General features: G+C 43.0%; 1 protein-coding gene across 13 annotated transcripts in view; it reads left to right on the forward strand.

The window, feature by feature from the left end:
• Positions 1 to 16,367, forward strand: part of HERC1 (HECT and RLD domain containing E3 ubiquitin protein ligase family member 1) — a 210,961-nt gene extending 194,594 nt beyond the window's left edge. For 12 of the 13 annotated variants that reach the window (XM_027553787.1, XM_027553796.1, XM_027553790.1 and 9 more), the window contains 11 exons: positions 278 to 380; positions 1,914 to 2,083; positions 3,490 to 3,628; positions 5,548 to 5,717; positions 6,753 to 6,922; positions 7,180 to 7,345; positions 8,165 to 8,241; positions 9,086 to 9,338; positions 10,040 to 10,192; positions 12,561 to 12,866; positions 15,728 to 16,361. In XM_027553787.1, the coding sequence (XP_027409588.1) occupies positions 278 to 380; positions 1,914 to 2,083; positions 3,490 to 3,628; positions 5,548 to 5,717; positions 6,753 to 6,922; positions 7,180 to 7,345; positions 8,165 to 8,241; positions 9,086 to 9,338; positions 10,040 to 10,192; positions 12,561 to 12,866; positions 15,728 to 15,913 (1,893 nt within the window). In that variant the 3' untranslated portion in view covers positions 15,914 to 16,361. Of the gene's footprint in view, positions 1 to 277; positions 381 to 1,913; positions 2,084 to 3,489; positions 3,629 to 5,547; positions 5,718 to 6,752; positions 6,923 to 7,179; positions 7,346 to 8,164; positions 8,242 to 9,085; positions 9,339 to 10,039; positions 10,193 to 12,560; positions 12,867 to 15,727 lie in introns of all 13 variants that reach the window. The other variant, XM_027553788.1, reaches the window with a different exon arrangement.
• The last annotated feature ends 2,148 nt before the right edge of the window (positions 16,368 to 18,515 follow it).

The following is an 18,515-nucleotide window of genomic DNA, read 5'->3' on the forward strand; positions in this document are numbered from 1 at the left end:
CTCTTTGGTTTCTCTTGTGCAGAGCAGTGTTTCCACTTCACATGGGGTGCTGGAGGATTTTAGTCAAACATCCTGTACCCCCTATAGAACTCACCCAAATTCAGGTAGTCTGCAGAGCAGTATGAGAAAATAACATTTAGGAGTGTGGATTTGACTGGAAATAGGTGGGTGAGTATTAATATTTTTCTGGAAGATAGTCCTTGAGTTTATACATACCAGTAGGCAAATTTGAGTGTTTTTCTTTTTAAAGTATGTCCCTTACCCTTTTACTTTGCAGAAAGTTGATGTCCTTTGTGGAATTGGAATAAAAAAGGTTGCTTGTGGAACTCAGTTTTCTGTTGCATTAACCAAAGATGGTCATGTGTATACCTTTGGTCAAGGTAAGGCATTTTCCAGGCATTAATTATATTGCTTATTTTGTGCACACATGTATTACAGAAATATGTGCCCTCCAGCTAGATAGAAAATGCTTAAATTGAGTCACTTCTCATTCTGGTTGATGAGTGACTGTCATTCCCCAGCTACTTTTCACCTCCTCTTACATGATGTTTGCTGTTAGGACAAACTCTCCTCCTCATTGATCACCCCCCCTTCCAGAGCCTTCATTCTTGCTAGAAGAATTCCTGCCGAAGCCTTCCCTTCCTCATCTCTGCTGCCTTTTTACCTTGCTGCCACAAAGACTGCCTTGACCACCAGAGCTCCTCTGGATCCTGCCTCACTTCCCAGCCCTTGCAGGGACTGGGGGGCTCAGGTCTTAGGAATTCACAGGATTCAGGATTCAAATCTTAAGTAAATCCAAATCCAGCCATCCATATCCCTGGAAACCTGTTCACTTTTGTAAGTCAACTTCCTGGCAAGTTGTAGTGACTGAAGGGTGTTTGAGGCAGATGTGAAGAAGAGGAAGGAATAAGCTGTGATTGAAGTTTCTAGTCTTGGAAGAATGTTGACACCACTGACAGGACAAGGGGTTGGTTTTGGGGAAAGAGACAAGGAGCTTAGTTTTAGTCATATTGAATTTGGGCCATGTACTCTAGGCTACATGTATGGAGAAGTCTGGCAAGTTACTGAGGATTTAGGTCTGAAACTCCAGAGAGATTGCTTATAGAGATGTTGGTTTGCCTAATGGATAATATTGTAGTTAAAGCCATATAAATTGGCTCTAAGAAACCCAGGGAGAGAACATGGGATAGAAGAGTAAGAGGATAAAACTCTGGAATGTGAGTAAAGGGCATGTAAGCACAGGAAGAGGACTCAGGAGATTTGGCTTTGAAAGGAGTGGAGAGAGAGAGAGGTAGCCAGTGAGCCAGGACAGTGCAGTGTCTGAGGGGCAGGAGGAGCTGAGGCCACATTATCAGAAGGTAAAGTAGAGCTCTGTGGGCTGCAGTAGGCAGTTAGGTGCTATTCATGGCTTTTGAGAGTAGTTTCAGTGCAGTGATGAGAATGGAAGTTAGGCTACAGAAGGTGGCCAAGCCAAACAGCATGTGAAACAACAGGAACTAGCCTGCACTTTGTAGAGTTTGGCAGCAAAGATAAGGCGAGAAGTTGGCTTTGAGAACAAGAAAGGTTGCATGATGTGTTTTCTTAGGCTGCAAGAACTCTAGAGCCTTTGTAACTTTTGTGCAAGTCCTCTCAAGTATGAGGATGCTAGAGGTAACCTCCTCGTTTGAAGTAAGCTAATCATTTTAGATTTAATTTCATTTATTTTTATGAATAAGGAGATTGTGACATTTTGCAAAGAAGCAGTTTTAAACTTTATCCACTCAGAATCCAGTATACCTTACCAGAAAACCCTTTTTTGCCCCAGTGAGATATATATGTCATTGCCATACCACCATAGACATTAAATGACTCATTAGAAATTAGAAAAGGACTATGGTGTACCATCCATAAATGTCCTTTTGCTATTTTTTCAGATCGCTTGATAGGCTTGCCAGAAGGGCGTGCTCGCAATCACAATCGACCACAGCAAATCCCTGTCCTGGCTGGAGTGGTCATCGAAGATGTGGCTGTTGGAGCTGAACACACACTTGCATTGGCATCAACTGGAGATGTGTATGCCTGGGGGAGCAATTCAGAAGGTCAGGTAAATATTTACTTCACTGCTGTTCTCTCATGTCTAGAAATCTGACAGAATTGTTCATTTGGCAAAGATATAAGCTAGAAACTCAGAATATCTACACAAGGCCTCAAGCACATCATCGTGCTCTACAACAGATTATTTGGAGTCCAGTTGTGCGTATCTCTCTGTTGCTTGTGCCCTAGTAAATGTATCATTGTTTAAAGAGAAATATGGCAATACAAATGTAGTTAAGGGGATTAACTCAATATATGTGTGTGTGTACACACTGAGAAGCGCCTGGCACATAGTAAATGGCCAGGTATTTGTATTTATAAGTATTTGCTACTATCATCAATAATCATCATCATTTTCACTACAGTAATAAGAGAGATTACGTACTGGAAGCATCAGTTGATCTGAAAAAATGGAAAGAATAAAACAACAATACTTTTATATTTTATGATATGACAGTGTACAAAGTATATTTGTGTTTGTTCAGGAGGTCTTGTCACTCCCATTATGCAGAGCAATAAACCGAGCCTGTAAGAGATTGACAAAAGATTCAAGAGGTTGATGTGTTCAGCCTATCCTGTGTGTGGAGTTGGGATGTACTTTGGTGGAGGAGGTCTGAGATTCCTCCTACTACAGTGGCTTTCAGCTCCACATGCAGAACCACATCCCCGTCCTCTGTAAATCTGCTTTACTTACGGCTGTCTCTAGAACCAGCAGCCCTCAAGTTCAAGGTCCAGTATTATTCATAGTAGCCTCCTTTTGGCTCTGTGGTCTCCTCATCATTATATTAACAGGTGGGGAAGCTGGTCATCACTCTGGTTGCACATTGTCTTAATGAGAAGAGAGTTGATGTGGGGACACCTTTGGAAGGTCCCTGGTGGACCTTGACATTATCCTGCCTGATGATGTTGAGGTGCTCAGCCACCAAAACACTGGGTATCCTAGTCAGGCCCGAAGAACAGAGATCTAGAGATGAGAATTTTATTCTGTGTGTATTTTTATAATTGTTTATTTACTGTTACACAGGCAATCTATGTTAAAAATCAAGAAATCAGTGTGTTTTAAGTAAAAACTCTAGGGATCATTCTGTTATATATATATATATATTTTTTTTTTTTTTTTTAACTTTCCAAGAATTTATTTCCTGTCTAGAGGTGGAAAAGATGTTTTCAGTCATTGAGACTCCTTTGCTAGATTTGGAACGGCCTTGTTGCAGGTTAATTTATAGGAGACAGTAATGAGCTATGAGGATCATTCTGATAGAGAAAATCAAATTAACTTCATTATTTTCATATTGTTGCTTGATACAGATAATAACTTATTTATGTCTGCTACCATCCAAGACAAAATTTTATCGTCTTGGCTTTCTGTCTTCCTCTTTCTAATTGAATATCTGAGTATTTGTAATTTATTCCCAGCTTGGCTTAGGTCATACCAACCACGTTCGAGAACCAACCCTGGTAACAGTTCTGCAAGGGAAAAATGTTCGGCAGATCTCAGCTGGCCGCTGCCACAGTGCTGCATGGACAGCGCCGCCTGTCCCGCCAAGAGCACCAGGTGAGGGAGGAAATAGCTGTGCCCCAGCAACCTCTCTTTCACCCCAGCTGCACTGTCTGCTTGCCAGCTTCACACTGCATCCAGGCACCATTCTGAAGCCATCAGACCTTCCCCCACACAACCAAAGCACTCTTTGTGCTACAGCACTGCAGATACTTTCAAAGCAGGCAATTCTCCTACAGACTTCATTACATAGCAGTGCCTCTCTGCTCCCCAAAAGAAGAAAACATATTACTTAGACAAGCAAATTTATAATTTTAGAACAGCAATGAAGTATTTTTTGTATGTAAAAGTGATGAATTATAGCTTTCTAAGGCATGCTGTTAATAAAGATGAAAAGCCCTGAGACCACTTGTCGAATTCTCCACCCAAGTCAGTGGTTTGAAACATGATGTTGTGTATACATTGGCACAGCAGAAAAAAAAATTGTTACCATTTTACTCGAGTGATGGGATATTTCTATCTTTTGTGTGTTTTGCTTTTAATTTATTATGAAACCTTATAGATCTACAAAACATATAAAGAAAATTAAATGCATATCATTCCCCACAAGTGTAACCATTCCCTTAAGTATGATATTTATCATCCTATGCATTTCTTCATATTGGGCTACCTCTTTCATAAACCATCAAGTCCTCTCTGGTATCTGAGGCACTAGAATGTCCCTGAAGTGACCTTGTGCCTGAGAGCTGTTTTCCTATCCCTTTTTGGAGCCCCCTACTTCTTAGCCACAGGTCCTTGGGGAAAATTCCCCATACCGATTGTTTTCTCTTAGATACCCTTAGAGAACAAGGTAGGCCTGCCAAGTAGATTCCAAACAAGAATGTTCTAGTAGAATGAGCAGTGCTGCTAGGCCACTGACAATTTCAGGTTCTCAGGGGCTTCTTCAGCTTCCATCAGGGTTTCCCTTCCACTTTGGGACAGAGACTAGACAGCATGGTGGCTAAAGGTTCAGACTCAAAAACCACATTGCTCAGGTTGAATCTGCCACTTGGGAGCTGGGTGACCCTGAGATTCAGTTTCCTTGTCTATAAAAAAAGCATAATAATAGCACCTATTGTAAAGAACTGCAGGAGTAAATGAATCAGTTCTTATGAAGCTCTTAGAACAGTGTCAGGCACATAGAAGTAGTCAGTAAATGTTTGTTTAGTTGCTAAGTCATGTGACTCTTTGCAACCCCCATGGACAGAGGGGGTCCATGTTAGCTTTAACTAATAGGAAAATACCTCTGAGAACTGAGGTGTACAAATGATTATTTGCAGGAAACTCGAATAAGTTGAGTATCTCATTCTTAGAGTTTTGTGCATTTCTGTAAGAGGATACCCATGGATACAGTCCTTGTAGTCTTTGCTTCTACAGAGCTTATTCTTTAGTATAAAACCTCCATGAATCATGGACTCATATCTTTCATTCTGTCATGTTAACTTTCTGTCAGAGCCCTAGTAAGTGTGGGAGGGGGTTCTGCTGAGTTGCCCATTTCCATTTTCCAGAACTTCCTCTCTGGTCCTGGTCCACACCTTGTGTTATTATGAAGATGTCAAGAATGAAATGTTATTGAATGTGAAAGAATGAATTTGGGTTTTTTGTTTTGTTTTGGGTTTGTATGTGTGTGTGTGAAGAAACTAAGTCCATAGGTAAATGGGAAAGTAAATTAAAGGAGAAAAAAGTAAGTTTCCATCATGATAAATAAAAAAGATGTTTTACAAACCAACACTAGTGCATCAAAAATTTAAGATGAATTGATGGATAGAGGAATTGATAAGTGATAAAGTATACATAGCAAAATATTAATTATAAGTGGTGGGAATGGGTGTTCCATTATATACTTGCAACTTCTGTATGTGTTTGAAATTTTTCAAAATGCTAAAAATGAAAACATTGCATTTTCCTTTACAATTGTGCATTTGTGTTCTGGGCAGGTGTGTCAGTGCCTCTGCAGCTGGGCCTGCCCGATACAGTGCCCCCCCAGTACGGGGCTCTGAGGGAGGTGAGCATTCACACTGCGAGGGCCAGGCTCCGGCTGCTTTACCATTTCTCTGACCTCATGTACTCATCCTGGAGGCTGCTGAACCTCAGCCCCAACAACCAGGTAACGCGCTGGCTTAGGAAGCAGGGCCTGTGCTGTGCTCACCACATCCCTGGGCCTTTTTTTCAGCCTTCAGATACTTCCTCCATGGCTAATGCTTTTAGCACCCAGGAGATCTAGAAAAGGCAACAATTCTGTTCTTATTTTATTGCTGGATTAAGGATGATCCAGATATAGGTTATCATGCTGTTGGACACAAAATGGTCTTCCTTCAGTGTTTTGGTTTGTCAAAAGTTCAAAGAAGTATGAATGACTAAACATGTGTTTTCTACAAACTGTAGTATATGATTTTAAAACTTAAGCACACAAAAGTGTTAATACCTCCGTCAAAGGGGTTGTATAAGTGAGTGTGAGAAACTCTGGAGCCTTCCTGCTGTCCTTACGAATGAACATACCCTGTGGAGGGGTAGTGGGGAGATAAAGTAAATTTGGCTGATTTGATTGTCTTTATAGAACAGTCTAGTAATTTAGAAAGAAAGAAAGCTGGCTATGTTTGTTTGTTTAATGTGTAGGCATGCCTGCCAAAATGTGTATTAGTTTGTAAAACTGTTAGTCAAAAATCCTTTTGGTAACCCAGTTATGAGTGTATGAGAGACATGAGAAATCATTGTTGGAAATAGATAATCAACGTGGCAACTGAATACTGTGCAGCACTAACAGAATGTTAGCATCCTGTTTATAGTTAATGAGAGAAATGTTTATGGTATAAATTGAAGTGAGAAAAACAAAATTTATATAAATAGTACAATCTTGAAAATGTGGAAAGGAAGGCAACTGGAAGGAAGTGAATGAAAGTGTTAATGGGGCCATCTCCATATGGTAATATTAGGGAATGATTTTATTTATGTGCTTATGTGTATGTCTTTTTCTGTATTTTAAAAATAATAATCATACTTTATCAGAAAAATATTTTGAATAAATTGCCAATAAGGGCTAATACCCAGATTTATGCTTTTAAAGTACATTTCTAAAAGTGACATGTTACTTCTTTTAAGCCTTAGATTGTACCATTTCTGCTAAGCTTACTTTCTGTTACAGAATAGTACGTCTCATTATAATGCTGGAACATGGGGCATTGTGCAGGGACAGCTTCGGCCTTTGTTAGCCCCAAGAGTCTACACCCTCCCAATGGTGCGCTCTATAGGAAAAACCATGGTTCAAGGCAAAAACTATGGACCTCAAATTACTGTAAAGAGGATATCAACCAGGTTAGCACGCTATATGTGTACATTTCATTAACGGGACTCACAACTGACTCATCTCTGTAACCTTAGCTTCCTCATTTGTAAAGTAGAATAGTAATAGTATTTTATGTCAGTACCCAGTGTAATTACAGTGAGCCTAGCACAGTGTTTGGCTGCTGTTAAGCTGGCCTGTTCCTTCACTGATGGGAGAATATCTTCAAGTGACATTGCTGGTGATTTGGGAGCATTATATTTTATTCTGTTTTCTCTTTCTTTTAAAGAGGACGGAAATGTAAGCCTATCTTTGTTCAAATAGCGAGACAAGTAGTTAAACTGAATGCCTCAGACCTCCGTCTGCCTTCCCGAGCTTGGAAGGTTAAGCTAGTTGGAGAAGGTGCTGATGACGCCGGAGGAGTGTTTGATGACACAATCACAGAGATGTGCCAGGTATATTCATGCAGTGTCCCCTGCTGAGTTGTCCACTCGGATGGTGGGTGTTTTACTATTTCCAGTGATGACTGTGGCATGTTTTTATAAATCTAAGCAATAATTCATTTGTGATGCTTACATAAAGCCATGCTATTAGTAATGTATATGTGAATTATTGCAAGGGTTTGTGAAATGCTTCGTGAAGATATGTTTCTGAGTTAGTGCCAGTGCTTGGCCATCTACCAATGACTTACCATCTGTTGTTCTGTATAGCAGACAGAGGAAACAGCAATGACACATATGTACACTTCTGTAACAGACAAATCCAGGACCACTCATGTGCTCCCATTTATTTTGGTGCTTTTAGAACAAAGAACAGCCAGGGTCCAAGGAAATTAGAAAAACAAATCTTAAGAGTTTGAACAAGTCCATATTTTAAGATCTACAGTCACAGTTTTGCTTCCAAATCAGCTCTGATCCTTCCAGCTTTGCCTCGTATCAGAATTTTTCTGATAAATCTGTATCTAAAATAACACTTGGTTATCATTTATTAAGTTTATTTGAATGTCACTATACCCTGCTCAGAGATACCCCAGCTCGGGCCCTGGATTGGCTTTTTCATCTTTATTCTGTGTACTGCAGGACATTTTTTCCATGGGGGAGTTCCTAAATTCATTTTAAGTTACAGCCACGAAAATAATTACAGAGACTGCTGTTTCTCATATAGTGTTATAAATTCCTCAATATTCTCTGTTCAACATGATCTTTAATGTTAATTGGTTCATTTTCTTGATACATTTAACTGCGTTTCTAAAGAAATTGTTCATTCTTCTACAGGAACTTGAAACTGGTATTGTGGACCTTCTTATACCCTCTCCCAATGCTACCGCAGAAGTGGGTTACAATAGGGACAGGTAAGGGCAGTCAGCAAGTGTTACTGAATGTCTGCAGTAACAGTGCACATTTACTATATGCTAGGCACTGTTCTAAGTGTTGTACATGGATTATCCCATTGAATCTTCATTATAGCTCTAAGGAGTAGGAACTGTTACTGTTCTCCTTTCACAGAGAGGAAACTGAGGCACTTACATCATGACTTGTTATTTATTATGAGACCAACTGAATTATAATATAGAGGAATAGAGGAAGTGCAGACTTGAAAATGAAACCAGACTTCTTTTGTATTTCTGAAGGCCCACGTGGCCTTCCCTCAATGAATTAAAATTCATTAAAACCTTTGAAATGCTATCCAGTCACAGCAATTTGTATTTGCAATCATGTATTGTTCCTGTGTTTGTCAAATTTTGAATTTTGGATCCTGCTTCGTGGACTTTTTTTTTTTTTTTAACTTTACAATATTGTATTGGTTTTGCCATATATCAAAATGAATCTGCCACAGGTATACATGTAAAGGATAAATGATTTTAGGAAATAGGGCATTTTTGAGCAGGTAGCTTAAGGACTAATGAGCATTCACTCACCCTTTTTATGGTTCTTCAAAGTAATTCAAAATATGGTCCCTGTGCCATCTAGAACAATAGCAGTAGGCCATAGGTCACTATTGAACACCTGAAATGTGGTTAAAGGAGCTGAAGAACTGAATTTTAAATTTTATTTAATTAACTTAAATAGCTGCATGTGGCTAATGACTGCCATATTGGACAGCACAGGTCTAGACTAATGCTTTAGCTGTTTGATAACTTGTTTATAATAGAAATGAGGACAACTTTGTTTGAAGTATTTCCTTTAATTCTGCAGGTTCCTTTTTAATCCTTCTGCCTGCCTTGATGAACACTTAATGCAGTTTAAGTTCTTAGGAATCTTAATGGGGGTTGCCATTCGCACAAAGAAGCCTCTGGACCTCCACTTGGCCCCTCTGGTGTGGAAGCAGCTCTGCTGTGTTCCACTCACCCTGGAAGACCTGGAAGAGGTGGATCTGCTCTACGTGCAGACTCTCAACAGCATTCTTCACATTGAAGACAGTGGGATTACTGAGGAGAGTTTCCATGAGGTAAATCCTGGCTGGTCCATGTTTCTGCTGGTGTTGATGAGAATTTTCCTGTGTAAAACTCAGATATAGCCTTCTGCTTGCTGTCCAGCTGACCCATGCCGTATACCATTGCTACACTTAGCAGTTCAACCTAGAAGTTTAAATAGCTGCTAACAGAGTCAGCTCCAGGAGTCAGCTCCAGCACTCAGCTTCTGCTCCTTCCCCTTTAATCCATTCTCTCTGCTTGTTAGAGTGAAGGACAGAGAGAACCCTGGAGGCCTGGGATAGCCAGAGTTCATCAAACCTGGTTTGGAGACTGATTCAACTGCATTTTTAATGAAAACCAGATGAGTTAGCACTCCCTGCTCATCAAGTAGCCCAGCAGTCCCCGACCTTTTTGGTACCCACCAGGGACTGATTTCGTAGAAGAGAATTTTTCCATGGATGGGGGTAGACAGGGGGTGATTTGGGGATGATTTAAGCACATTGCATTTATTATGCACTCTATTTCTATTATTATTACATCAGCTCTACCTCAGATCATCAGGCATTAGATCCTAAAAGTTGGGAACCCCTGAAGTAGCCTAATCAGCTATCTCATTTGCCTTGTCTTCATCCATAAGATTTCTGATGCTGTTGATGTTCTGCTGTATTTGTGTGTAACATACTTTTTGTGGTCATTTCTACTATGGAGTAAAAATTCTTCTTTCTTCTATTCATAGATGATTCCTCTTGATTCTTTTGTTGGCCAAAGCGCTGATGGCAAAATGGTTCCTATAATCCCTGGTGGAAATAGTATCCCACTCACGTTTTCTAATAGGAAAGAATATGTGGAGAGGGCCATTGAATATCGACTTCATGAAATGGACCGACAGGTGAGAGGTTCACATGAGAGATTTGAGAGGTTTGCTTTTTGGTGTATGAGTTCACGGTGTTGATTAATCTGTATCTATATTTCAGTCCCTATTCAGAGACTTTTCAGGCCATATCTCAGGGTCTGCTCTTTACTCAAAGCCTTAGGTGAGCCCTGAATTGGCCAGTGTTTGGCTTGGAGGCCAAGCCCTCGGCCAGGCCTTCAGAACCCACCTTCTTATTCTCACTCTTCCTCAGTCTTCTTTGTCTTCATGTCTTACTGCCCCCCAGCCCAGTGTCCTGCTCCAGCTCAGTCAGGGTCCGTGTGAATGAATTCCTGAAGGCTGGCCTTGTGATCCCATGAGGGCCTCTTTCCTCTAGGTCTGTAACTGTGCAGATCTTTTTTGTCACCTAGAAATTCCTCAAGCTATCACATACTTCTGAATTGTAGACTAAGAATTAGGCTGCAGAGTTTGGGTCTTCTTTCTTTAATTAGCGTGTGAGACATTGAATGAAGAGTGTATTTTTTATATCTAACTTATATATCCTTGTTCTGTGCTGATGTGTAGTAAGCATTTAGTAAATGATGGGAGTATGATAAGTGACCTTAGAAATGAATACTGTGTCCCAAAGCGGTGATTTTGGTTATATAGTCCTTTGTAGCCAATTCAGTAATACCTTATTTGCAGAGATGTTGGGCTTTTCTCAAGAGTTGGATTCAGGGTCTGAGGCTGTGTAGTACTTTGAATTATATATATTCTATACTCTTCACTCCTGGTTCCTTCTTCGACTCTGGCTTTGGGCCAAGTCTAGTCAGAAAACTATACCCCTTAGCTTAGTAAGGGTGGATCCTGTCAGCAATGTTGTTTACACAGTCAGGGCTTAGGATTTGTCTCTAGTGCTTAAAGATGCTTATTCCTTATAGACTGAATAACTGACCATAAATTCCCTGGTCACTTCCAACATGCCAGATGTGGTAGCATCCCCCTACATGTGCAGTTTTCCCCGTAGTTACTCGATGGGGAGATAGAAATTACTATCACCATTTCAGAAATGAATGCACGGAGTCCAGAGAAATGAAGTAATGTGCCCAAGGCAAAGCCACGATCACAAACCAGGTTTAACTATGGTATCCAGGCTCTTGTGCTGACCTTTCCTATAAAGGCCAGATTGACCTGTTCTCCAGCAGCTGTGCTCTGCTCTGCCCTGGCCTTTGTTCCTTTCTTGATAACAATGCCGCCTTCCTCTTTCACTTCCTCCTTGTCTCTTAGAACCCCGTGTTCTTCCTATAGCTGTCCCAGTTGTTCCCCATTCAAGCAGCCATCCATGTACCTCAGCTTGTTTTTTGGCACATTTTGGCTGGGGCATTCCCTTTTCTGTCAGCAGAGACTGTCTTTATTGCCCGTTCATTCCTTAGCCCTGGGCATGACAGCCTTACACAATCATAACTCCATGGCCTTCCTCAAGATGTGGCTTCTGAGGTTCTCTGGTTTGGCAGATGATTCTGAACTGACCAAGAGCAGAGGAGTTATTTATGAAACAAACCTTGAACAGTGGTAGGTCTCTGTTTAGAGTATGCTCTATTGTATAACCTTGGAGTAGTTTCGCCAAACAGACTGTGTAGGCAGCCTCTGACCGCACCCCTTCGGCACTCCTCAACTGATCTGTTCTCTGCACTGTGCTAACAAAAGCTAACTACACAATCATTACAGACTCGTTTAAAATACCTATAATAATCATGTGAGCAGCAATTATTTGCCTTATTTTTTCAGATGAGAAAATTAAAAGAAGTGGTGGGGCTGGGATTCAGTACCCATCTCCTAATTAAATTCTCTATCCTTTTTACTGCCTTCCTATGAAAGGACTTCTCAGTTTTACTTTCTTCTTTGTACTTTTCTAACTTTTTTTTTTACAATTAGCACAAATGATTTTTACAAAAAGAATATAACTATTTTCAAAAGAAAATATAAATTACAAAGACAGTAGAAGCCCTAGACACATCCTCCAAAAGCTGCTTACCCTGGTGAGAAGATGAAGTATTCCACAGAGCAGTTTTAACAACCTGTGGCCATGTGTGGTTAGGAGTGTGAGTGGGTGGGGTTGGCATTAGAAGGGCCCCCATGGGCTAGAGTTTTGTGGGGCTGGGAAGGTGGGCCCCTGAATTGACTTGACCTGGGACAAGAAAGAATGTATGAATCCCACAAGCAGGGAGAAACTCTAACAAAGGGTCAGAGGCAAGAAGGTTGGATCGTGTGCAGTCATACCAGTTCTGAGGGACAAGTAGAGGGCCTGGGAGCAGATGAGCAACATGAGGTGCCCGACCCGATTGGGTCCACCATGGGTGCCCAGTCTGCACACAGATGTTGAATGAACAACCTCTCCTGGGAGCAGGTGGCTGCAGTCCGAGAAGGAATGTCCTGGATCGTCCCTGTGCCGCTGTTGTCCCTCCTCACAGCAAAGCAGCTGGAGCAGATGGTGTGTGGGATGCCTGAGATCTCCGTAGAAGTCTTGAAGAAAGTGGTACGGTACCGGGAGGTGGATGAGCAGCATCAGCTGGTGCAGTGGTTCTGGCACACACTGGAGGAGTTCTCCAACGAGGAGCGTGTGCTTTTCATGAGGTTTGTGTCTGGAAGATCTCGACTACCAGCCAACACTGCTGATATTTCTCAGAGATTTCAAATCATGAAGGTTGATAGGGTAAGTAAGATATTTTTTCTTTCTGCTAATGTCTGCCTTTGTTGCTTCCTTGTTGCTTGCATGTTGGGCTTCAAGTAGGCCTGCCAATTCAGGATTAATGCTTGGAATTTCCAGATTTTTTTTTCTTTTTAATCAAGCAGGAAAAACTTGTTTAGAAACATCTCGTAACTTCAATTTAAAAAAAATAGTCCTACATGGATGTAGAAAACACACCACAACCAACAACCTTCACTGAATCTTCCAGTATCTTCCTGAATGAAAGCCAAGCTTGGCAGAAGGGCCATCATTGTTACCTCTGCGTTGTATTTCCTGTGCCTTTTCATCATGTGACTTCTGCACTGGGACACGGTCTTGTTTATTTGTTTTCACCAAGATACTAACCATTAACTGGAGCACGTGCTCCAGGAAGAACATGACAACACGGGGAGCAGCAGTAACATGCTGTGCGGCTACGTGTGTGGTGTGCATCACGGAACAGGCAGTGCGGCTTCTCTGCAGCCTCATGAAAGGCCCCTGCTGTAGAGCACCAGCCCAGCTGCCGTTATGACAGATGGCTCAGGAATAAAACGGCTTAGAGCCTTAAATGCATGCTACTGCCAGAGTCATCTTTCTTTCTCAGGCACCCATCTGACCATGCCACTCTTCTTTTACACTGTTCAGGGCCCCCTTGTGTTGATTCCAGGACAAACGCTAACCACCTTAGCGGCCTTAGACACCTCCACAGTCTGGCCTCTGCCCTGCTTTCTGATATCACCTCTTGACACTTAACTATTTCTGGCCATTACGGCTGCTTGCCTTTCTCCTGATAGACCACACTGTTTTTTTGGTTAGTTGTTTTTGTTGTTGTTGTTGGGGGGTGGGGGGGCAGTTATTGGCCACACCACATGGCTTGTGAGATGTCAGTTCTTCAACCAGGGATTGAATCTGGGCCATGACAGTGAAAGCCCGGGATCCTAACCACTAGGCCACCAGAGAACTTCCAAGACCACCCATGGACACTGTTTTTAAATGTCCATTCCTTTGTGTAGGCTTTTGCCTCTGCTTTAGAAAGTTCTTTTCCTATTCCTTTTCCATGTATACCTGTCAAGCACTTATTTATCCTTTAAGCCCAATACCAATGTCATCTCCTCCAAGAAGATGCTTTCCTATGCCTCCTAACTATTCCTTAGGGCAGACTTAGATCTCCTTATGTCCATCTCCTGGACACTTAGTACATCCCTCAAGCCCAACATTAAGTTAGAGGTGTCTGTGTCCCCTCTTTTCTCCTTCTCAACCCCCCAAAAGCTGGGCAGTCCTCTGAGCTGGGCCCATAGTGTTTATTCCAGAAACAGCAAGGAAAATAGGACCTCGTTACAAGGGCCTATCCCATCAGTTTCATCAAGTTTCAGTATCAGCCTTTCTGGTATTTTTCCAGTAACTACCCCTTGAAAGTTGCTGTAGTCAAAGCTGGCCCTCTCCTGCTGCCTCCTGAGGCTGCCTGCCTGGGCTCTACTCCTATGCTAGGCTTGCTGGAGAGGCCTCACACAGGAAAGGCTATGAAAAGAGCTTTCCCATGAATTTTCTACATGACTTGCCAGAAACTAAAAGCTGTGAATCTATTTTGTTGCTTCAGAGAGGAGGAAATGGTTTGCTTCTATTCAGTTCTGGAAAAGAGCCTTGCCTTATATCTGTTCTGGGCTACCCTGCCATCCCAGGAGTTACTCCACTAAACATCCCTGCCTGGAAAGTTTTATCCTCAGGAAACTGACCACTATTGGTCTTTCCTTTGTGACTTTTAAACCATTTTTCCAGTTTCCAGATCAGAGCCACCTGTTGACACTCCCCTTTAGTGTCTTTGTGGATTGTGGTTTTTCTGCATTTGTCATTGGCTCTGGCACAGCTGAGCTTCTGGGCCTTCCATCTCCCACTTCTTAGAAATGCACTCACCTGATCGAGTTCCAAAAAGGAGGGCTGGTTTCCAGGAGTTCAGTGAGAAAGAGAGGGCAGATTCTTTTTTTGAAACTTTTTTTAAATTATAAAAACAGTATATATCATTCTGTCATTATAGATAGTTTGGAAAACAGTTGTGTTTGCAGGGCAGAACAGTGTTTGCAGGGAGAGACAGGAACCCTGTCCCTCTAGTGGTATCCATTTTCACTTTTGTGTAATTCCTCAAGCATACACATTTTTGCATGACATGTTTGGAACTTTATATAAATTGTATTTATATTCACCTAATAATCTATCCCCAGCACTTTTCTGTCTTGCTACTAAGCATCATAATTATTGTTTTAAATAACTGTATCACCATCAGTTAAAGAGGTGGGCTGGGGTTTCATTAACTGCTCCTTCCTCATCGGAGCGGTGGTGGGATGGCAGGCAAAGGGTGCAGAAGGCTCACTAGGAGGACAGTGAGGGGAGGAGTGTGGTGACTCCCTCAGAGTTGTTCCTTCCATTTCACTGGCTCTGTTGGCGCATATCCATAGCAGCTTCAAGTTTGCACCCTCTGGTGAAAGGGAGTGAACTCTGTTGCTCTGTGGCAGGCACCATGTGAAGCATGTTCTCCCAAGTACCCCACCAGGCAGGGCTCATTCTCATGTCACACGGGAGGGCCTTCGAAGAATGAGGACAGGGAAGAAGCATCTTCACCAAAAGCTAGGTGGCCACAGGACACCAGAGCCTGTGCTCTCCCTACCACGGCCAAGCCTCTGCTTGCTCTCCAGGTGGCCATGCAGTCAGTCCTGTTCGTGGAGCCCACCTGCAGGCAGGGAGAAATGCTCTCCTGCCTTGGGGGCGGTGGTTATGAGTAGCGCTGCTCCCCACCCGCCCCTGCCATGACCCCCTAATGCTGCAGTCACAGCTCTGGGTCTCTCTCTCCACAGCCTTACGACAGTCTGCCTACCTCACAGACCTGCTTCTTCCAGCTGAGACTGCCCCCCTACTCTAGCCAGCTGGTCATGGCTGAGCGCCTGCGCTACGCCATCAACAACTGCCGATCAATCGACATGGACAACTACATGCTCTCGCGAAACGTGGACAACGCTGAGGGCTCCGACACTGACTACTGACTACCGAGGGTGCCATCACCCCTTTCTTCTCGATAATGTTCACTTCCAGTTTAATGTTGATACACTTTTATGGTAACTACATAGATGTTTTAGGAACATAAACCGACGTTATAAACAGTGGCCACATTTAGTTACTCTAAAGATAACAAAGATTAGATGTTTTTATTTTTCTGTGATTGTACAAAAAAAAGACAAAGTGCTCTCAGTCAGGTTTTTCCCTCCATACTTTTGGTCACTTTTGGTAAGTTTGCATGGAACCATTTTGGTGCATTTTTAGTTGGGAATGGTACATTTTTGTAAACCCGCCCAGTGAACATGGAATTGTACATTGTGTATAATTGTTCATTAGAAAGGACAGTTTTACATGAATATTCATATATTTATTTTGTTTTAATTTGAATTGCCTGTGCAGGGTTCCTTATGCAGAGAAATAAAGCTGATTCAGGAATCAGTGCATGGGCTGCTTTTGTTATTGGAGCTTTGATGAAGGGAGAGTAAGCTTTCAGGTTTCATTCTGACAGCTTTTTGATCCATCAGAAGCAGTCCTTCACACCGGACTTTGCTTGGAAATGACAGGGCACAGGCCCATGTGGGTATAGCAGCCCGAGGTGAAAGCTTCTATCCATTGGTTCTGTCATCCTCAGCCTCTCACTGGGTTCCCTCATCACAGGCCTTTGTGTCAGCCACTTGGCCTGTACTTTGCACCACCCTTCCGCCGCCTGCAGAGTTGGCTTAAAGTGTGACACACTCATAGGAGCCTTTCTTAAACAGCCCAGGATACCTGGTACAGGATACAGCTCTACTCAGTTCTGACACACACACCCCCCCCGCCCCCGCCACCCCCCCCCCCCCCCACATACTGCCCTTTGAGGAACCAGTGGAAACAGTGATGGAATTAATGAGCAGGGCAGTTTACAGTACATGTCATCTACTCTGGAAGGTGGCCAGGTGGGCACTTACGTGAATGAGTGACCATGTGAATGTGTGAATTAACATGAGAACTGAGGAGTGGCTTTTATGTCCTTGAATGATGGTAGGGAGTTATTTGGGGGACTGGGGAAAAGATTACACCCTTGGTGCTTAAACGCAGCCCTTGAAGGCCCTGGGCTATATGCTCATTTGCTCAGGCATGTCAGAATGAGCATGTAGTTCTGGGAGAACGGGCCATCTGGAGAGCAGCTGTGAAGGCTCTGGGAGTGGGAACAGGGAGCAGGCACAGCCTTCAGGTGGCTTGTCTCTTTCATCCATTAGAAGTTCATGCCCCACTATACTTCCAGTGTACTTCATGAACAAGGTCAAGGTTGACAGCCTGCTCAAATGAGGTGCCAGACAGCGAGCTTTTCAAGTACTTGCTTTCCACAAAGTAGGTAAAATGCATGTGTTTGCAAAAAGAAATTGGAAGGAAAATGTGGTTTTGCTTGCCAAGATAATGTGGTGCATGGATATTTCCCAGTGAATATGCCTAATAATATTTAGAAGGATGACATTTTAGTTTTATGGAAAAGAGACTTCAGTTGGAATTGTGTCTCAGGAGGAGACCATAGCTTCCAGGGTCTGGGTCTTTAATACTTGACCTGAGAGCTCAGTCAGAAGCAGCAGTGAAGGTCTTTGTGCTTGCAGCACCCACTCAGTGAGTGGGAATGCACCGTCAGGGCCTCTAGGTCAACAACGAACTGCAGAGAAGAGAGGCCTCTGTGCTGCGGAGGTCCTGGACTGCACCACAGGGTTCTCTCCAGGCCCTCTGGGCTGGTTCCTGGTAACCAGTGGTTCTTCCCTCTTGCTGAGCTGGGCTGAGGGTGTGCAAGCTGAAGGCTATGTCTGTAGTCTCAGAGACTATTTTAAATCAAAATGAGGCCTTGAGCTTCATGAGGCTCTGGGCTGTGCTGCCACAGTTTGCTCTGGACTCATGGGGAAAGGGCACCCACAGCAGGCTGATGCTCATGGTTCCAGCTCCCACCTGTCAGGCCTAACGGATGGCTTCTCAGAAGCCCTAACTGTGTTAGGAAACTTAGAGAGACACCTTGGTTTTGTAACAGATACCATTTCTTTGCTGGAAACCTATCATTTTGCTTCATTCTACTTTTGGAAGCTGTAGGAGAGAGGAGAAGGCAGGAGTCCCTGATCTGAGGACCTGAAATTAGCCTAGTGCAACTATTCCGCGCCCCCCCCCCCACCACCCCCCCCCCGCCCCGCTTGGTTCAGTTTTAACCCCCATAGAGGTTTAGGTCTTTTTCTTTCCTTGCTGGATTTAGTCAGTTAACAAATCCTTGCAGTTTTTGTCACCCTTAGATGGTCTCGAGAGCCTTTTACCCCCAACCTTTAAGATTTCCTCAGAGGCCCTTTCAAGATGCATCTTTGGTGTGGCCTCCCAGCTTTGTGGCCTTTGCCCAGCACTGTCAGCCAGATGAAACCTACATCTGCTGAGCTCGGGTTTAGCAAAAACCAAGTCTTGGGCATTGAATCCCAGAGTTGAAGGAATGCTAGAACTAAGGCATCACATGGTCTCTCCCTTTACAGACTAAGAATTCAACGTCAGGAGAAGGAGAGTGCTGGATCACAGGTACTTAATAGATGAGAGCTGGGAGTCCTGGCTTCCTCTCAG

Source organism: Bos indicus x Bos taurus, chromosome 10, assembly GCF_003369695.1.
Source record: "Bos indicus x Bos taurus breed Angus x Brahman F1 hybrid chromosome 10, Bos_hybrid_MaternalHap_v2.0, whole genome shotgun sequence".
In the NCBI taxonomy this organism is placed as follows: Eukaryota; Metazoa; Chordata; class Mammalia; order Artiodactyla; family Bovidae; genus Bos; species Bos indicus x Bos taurus.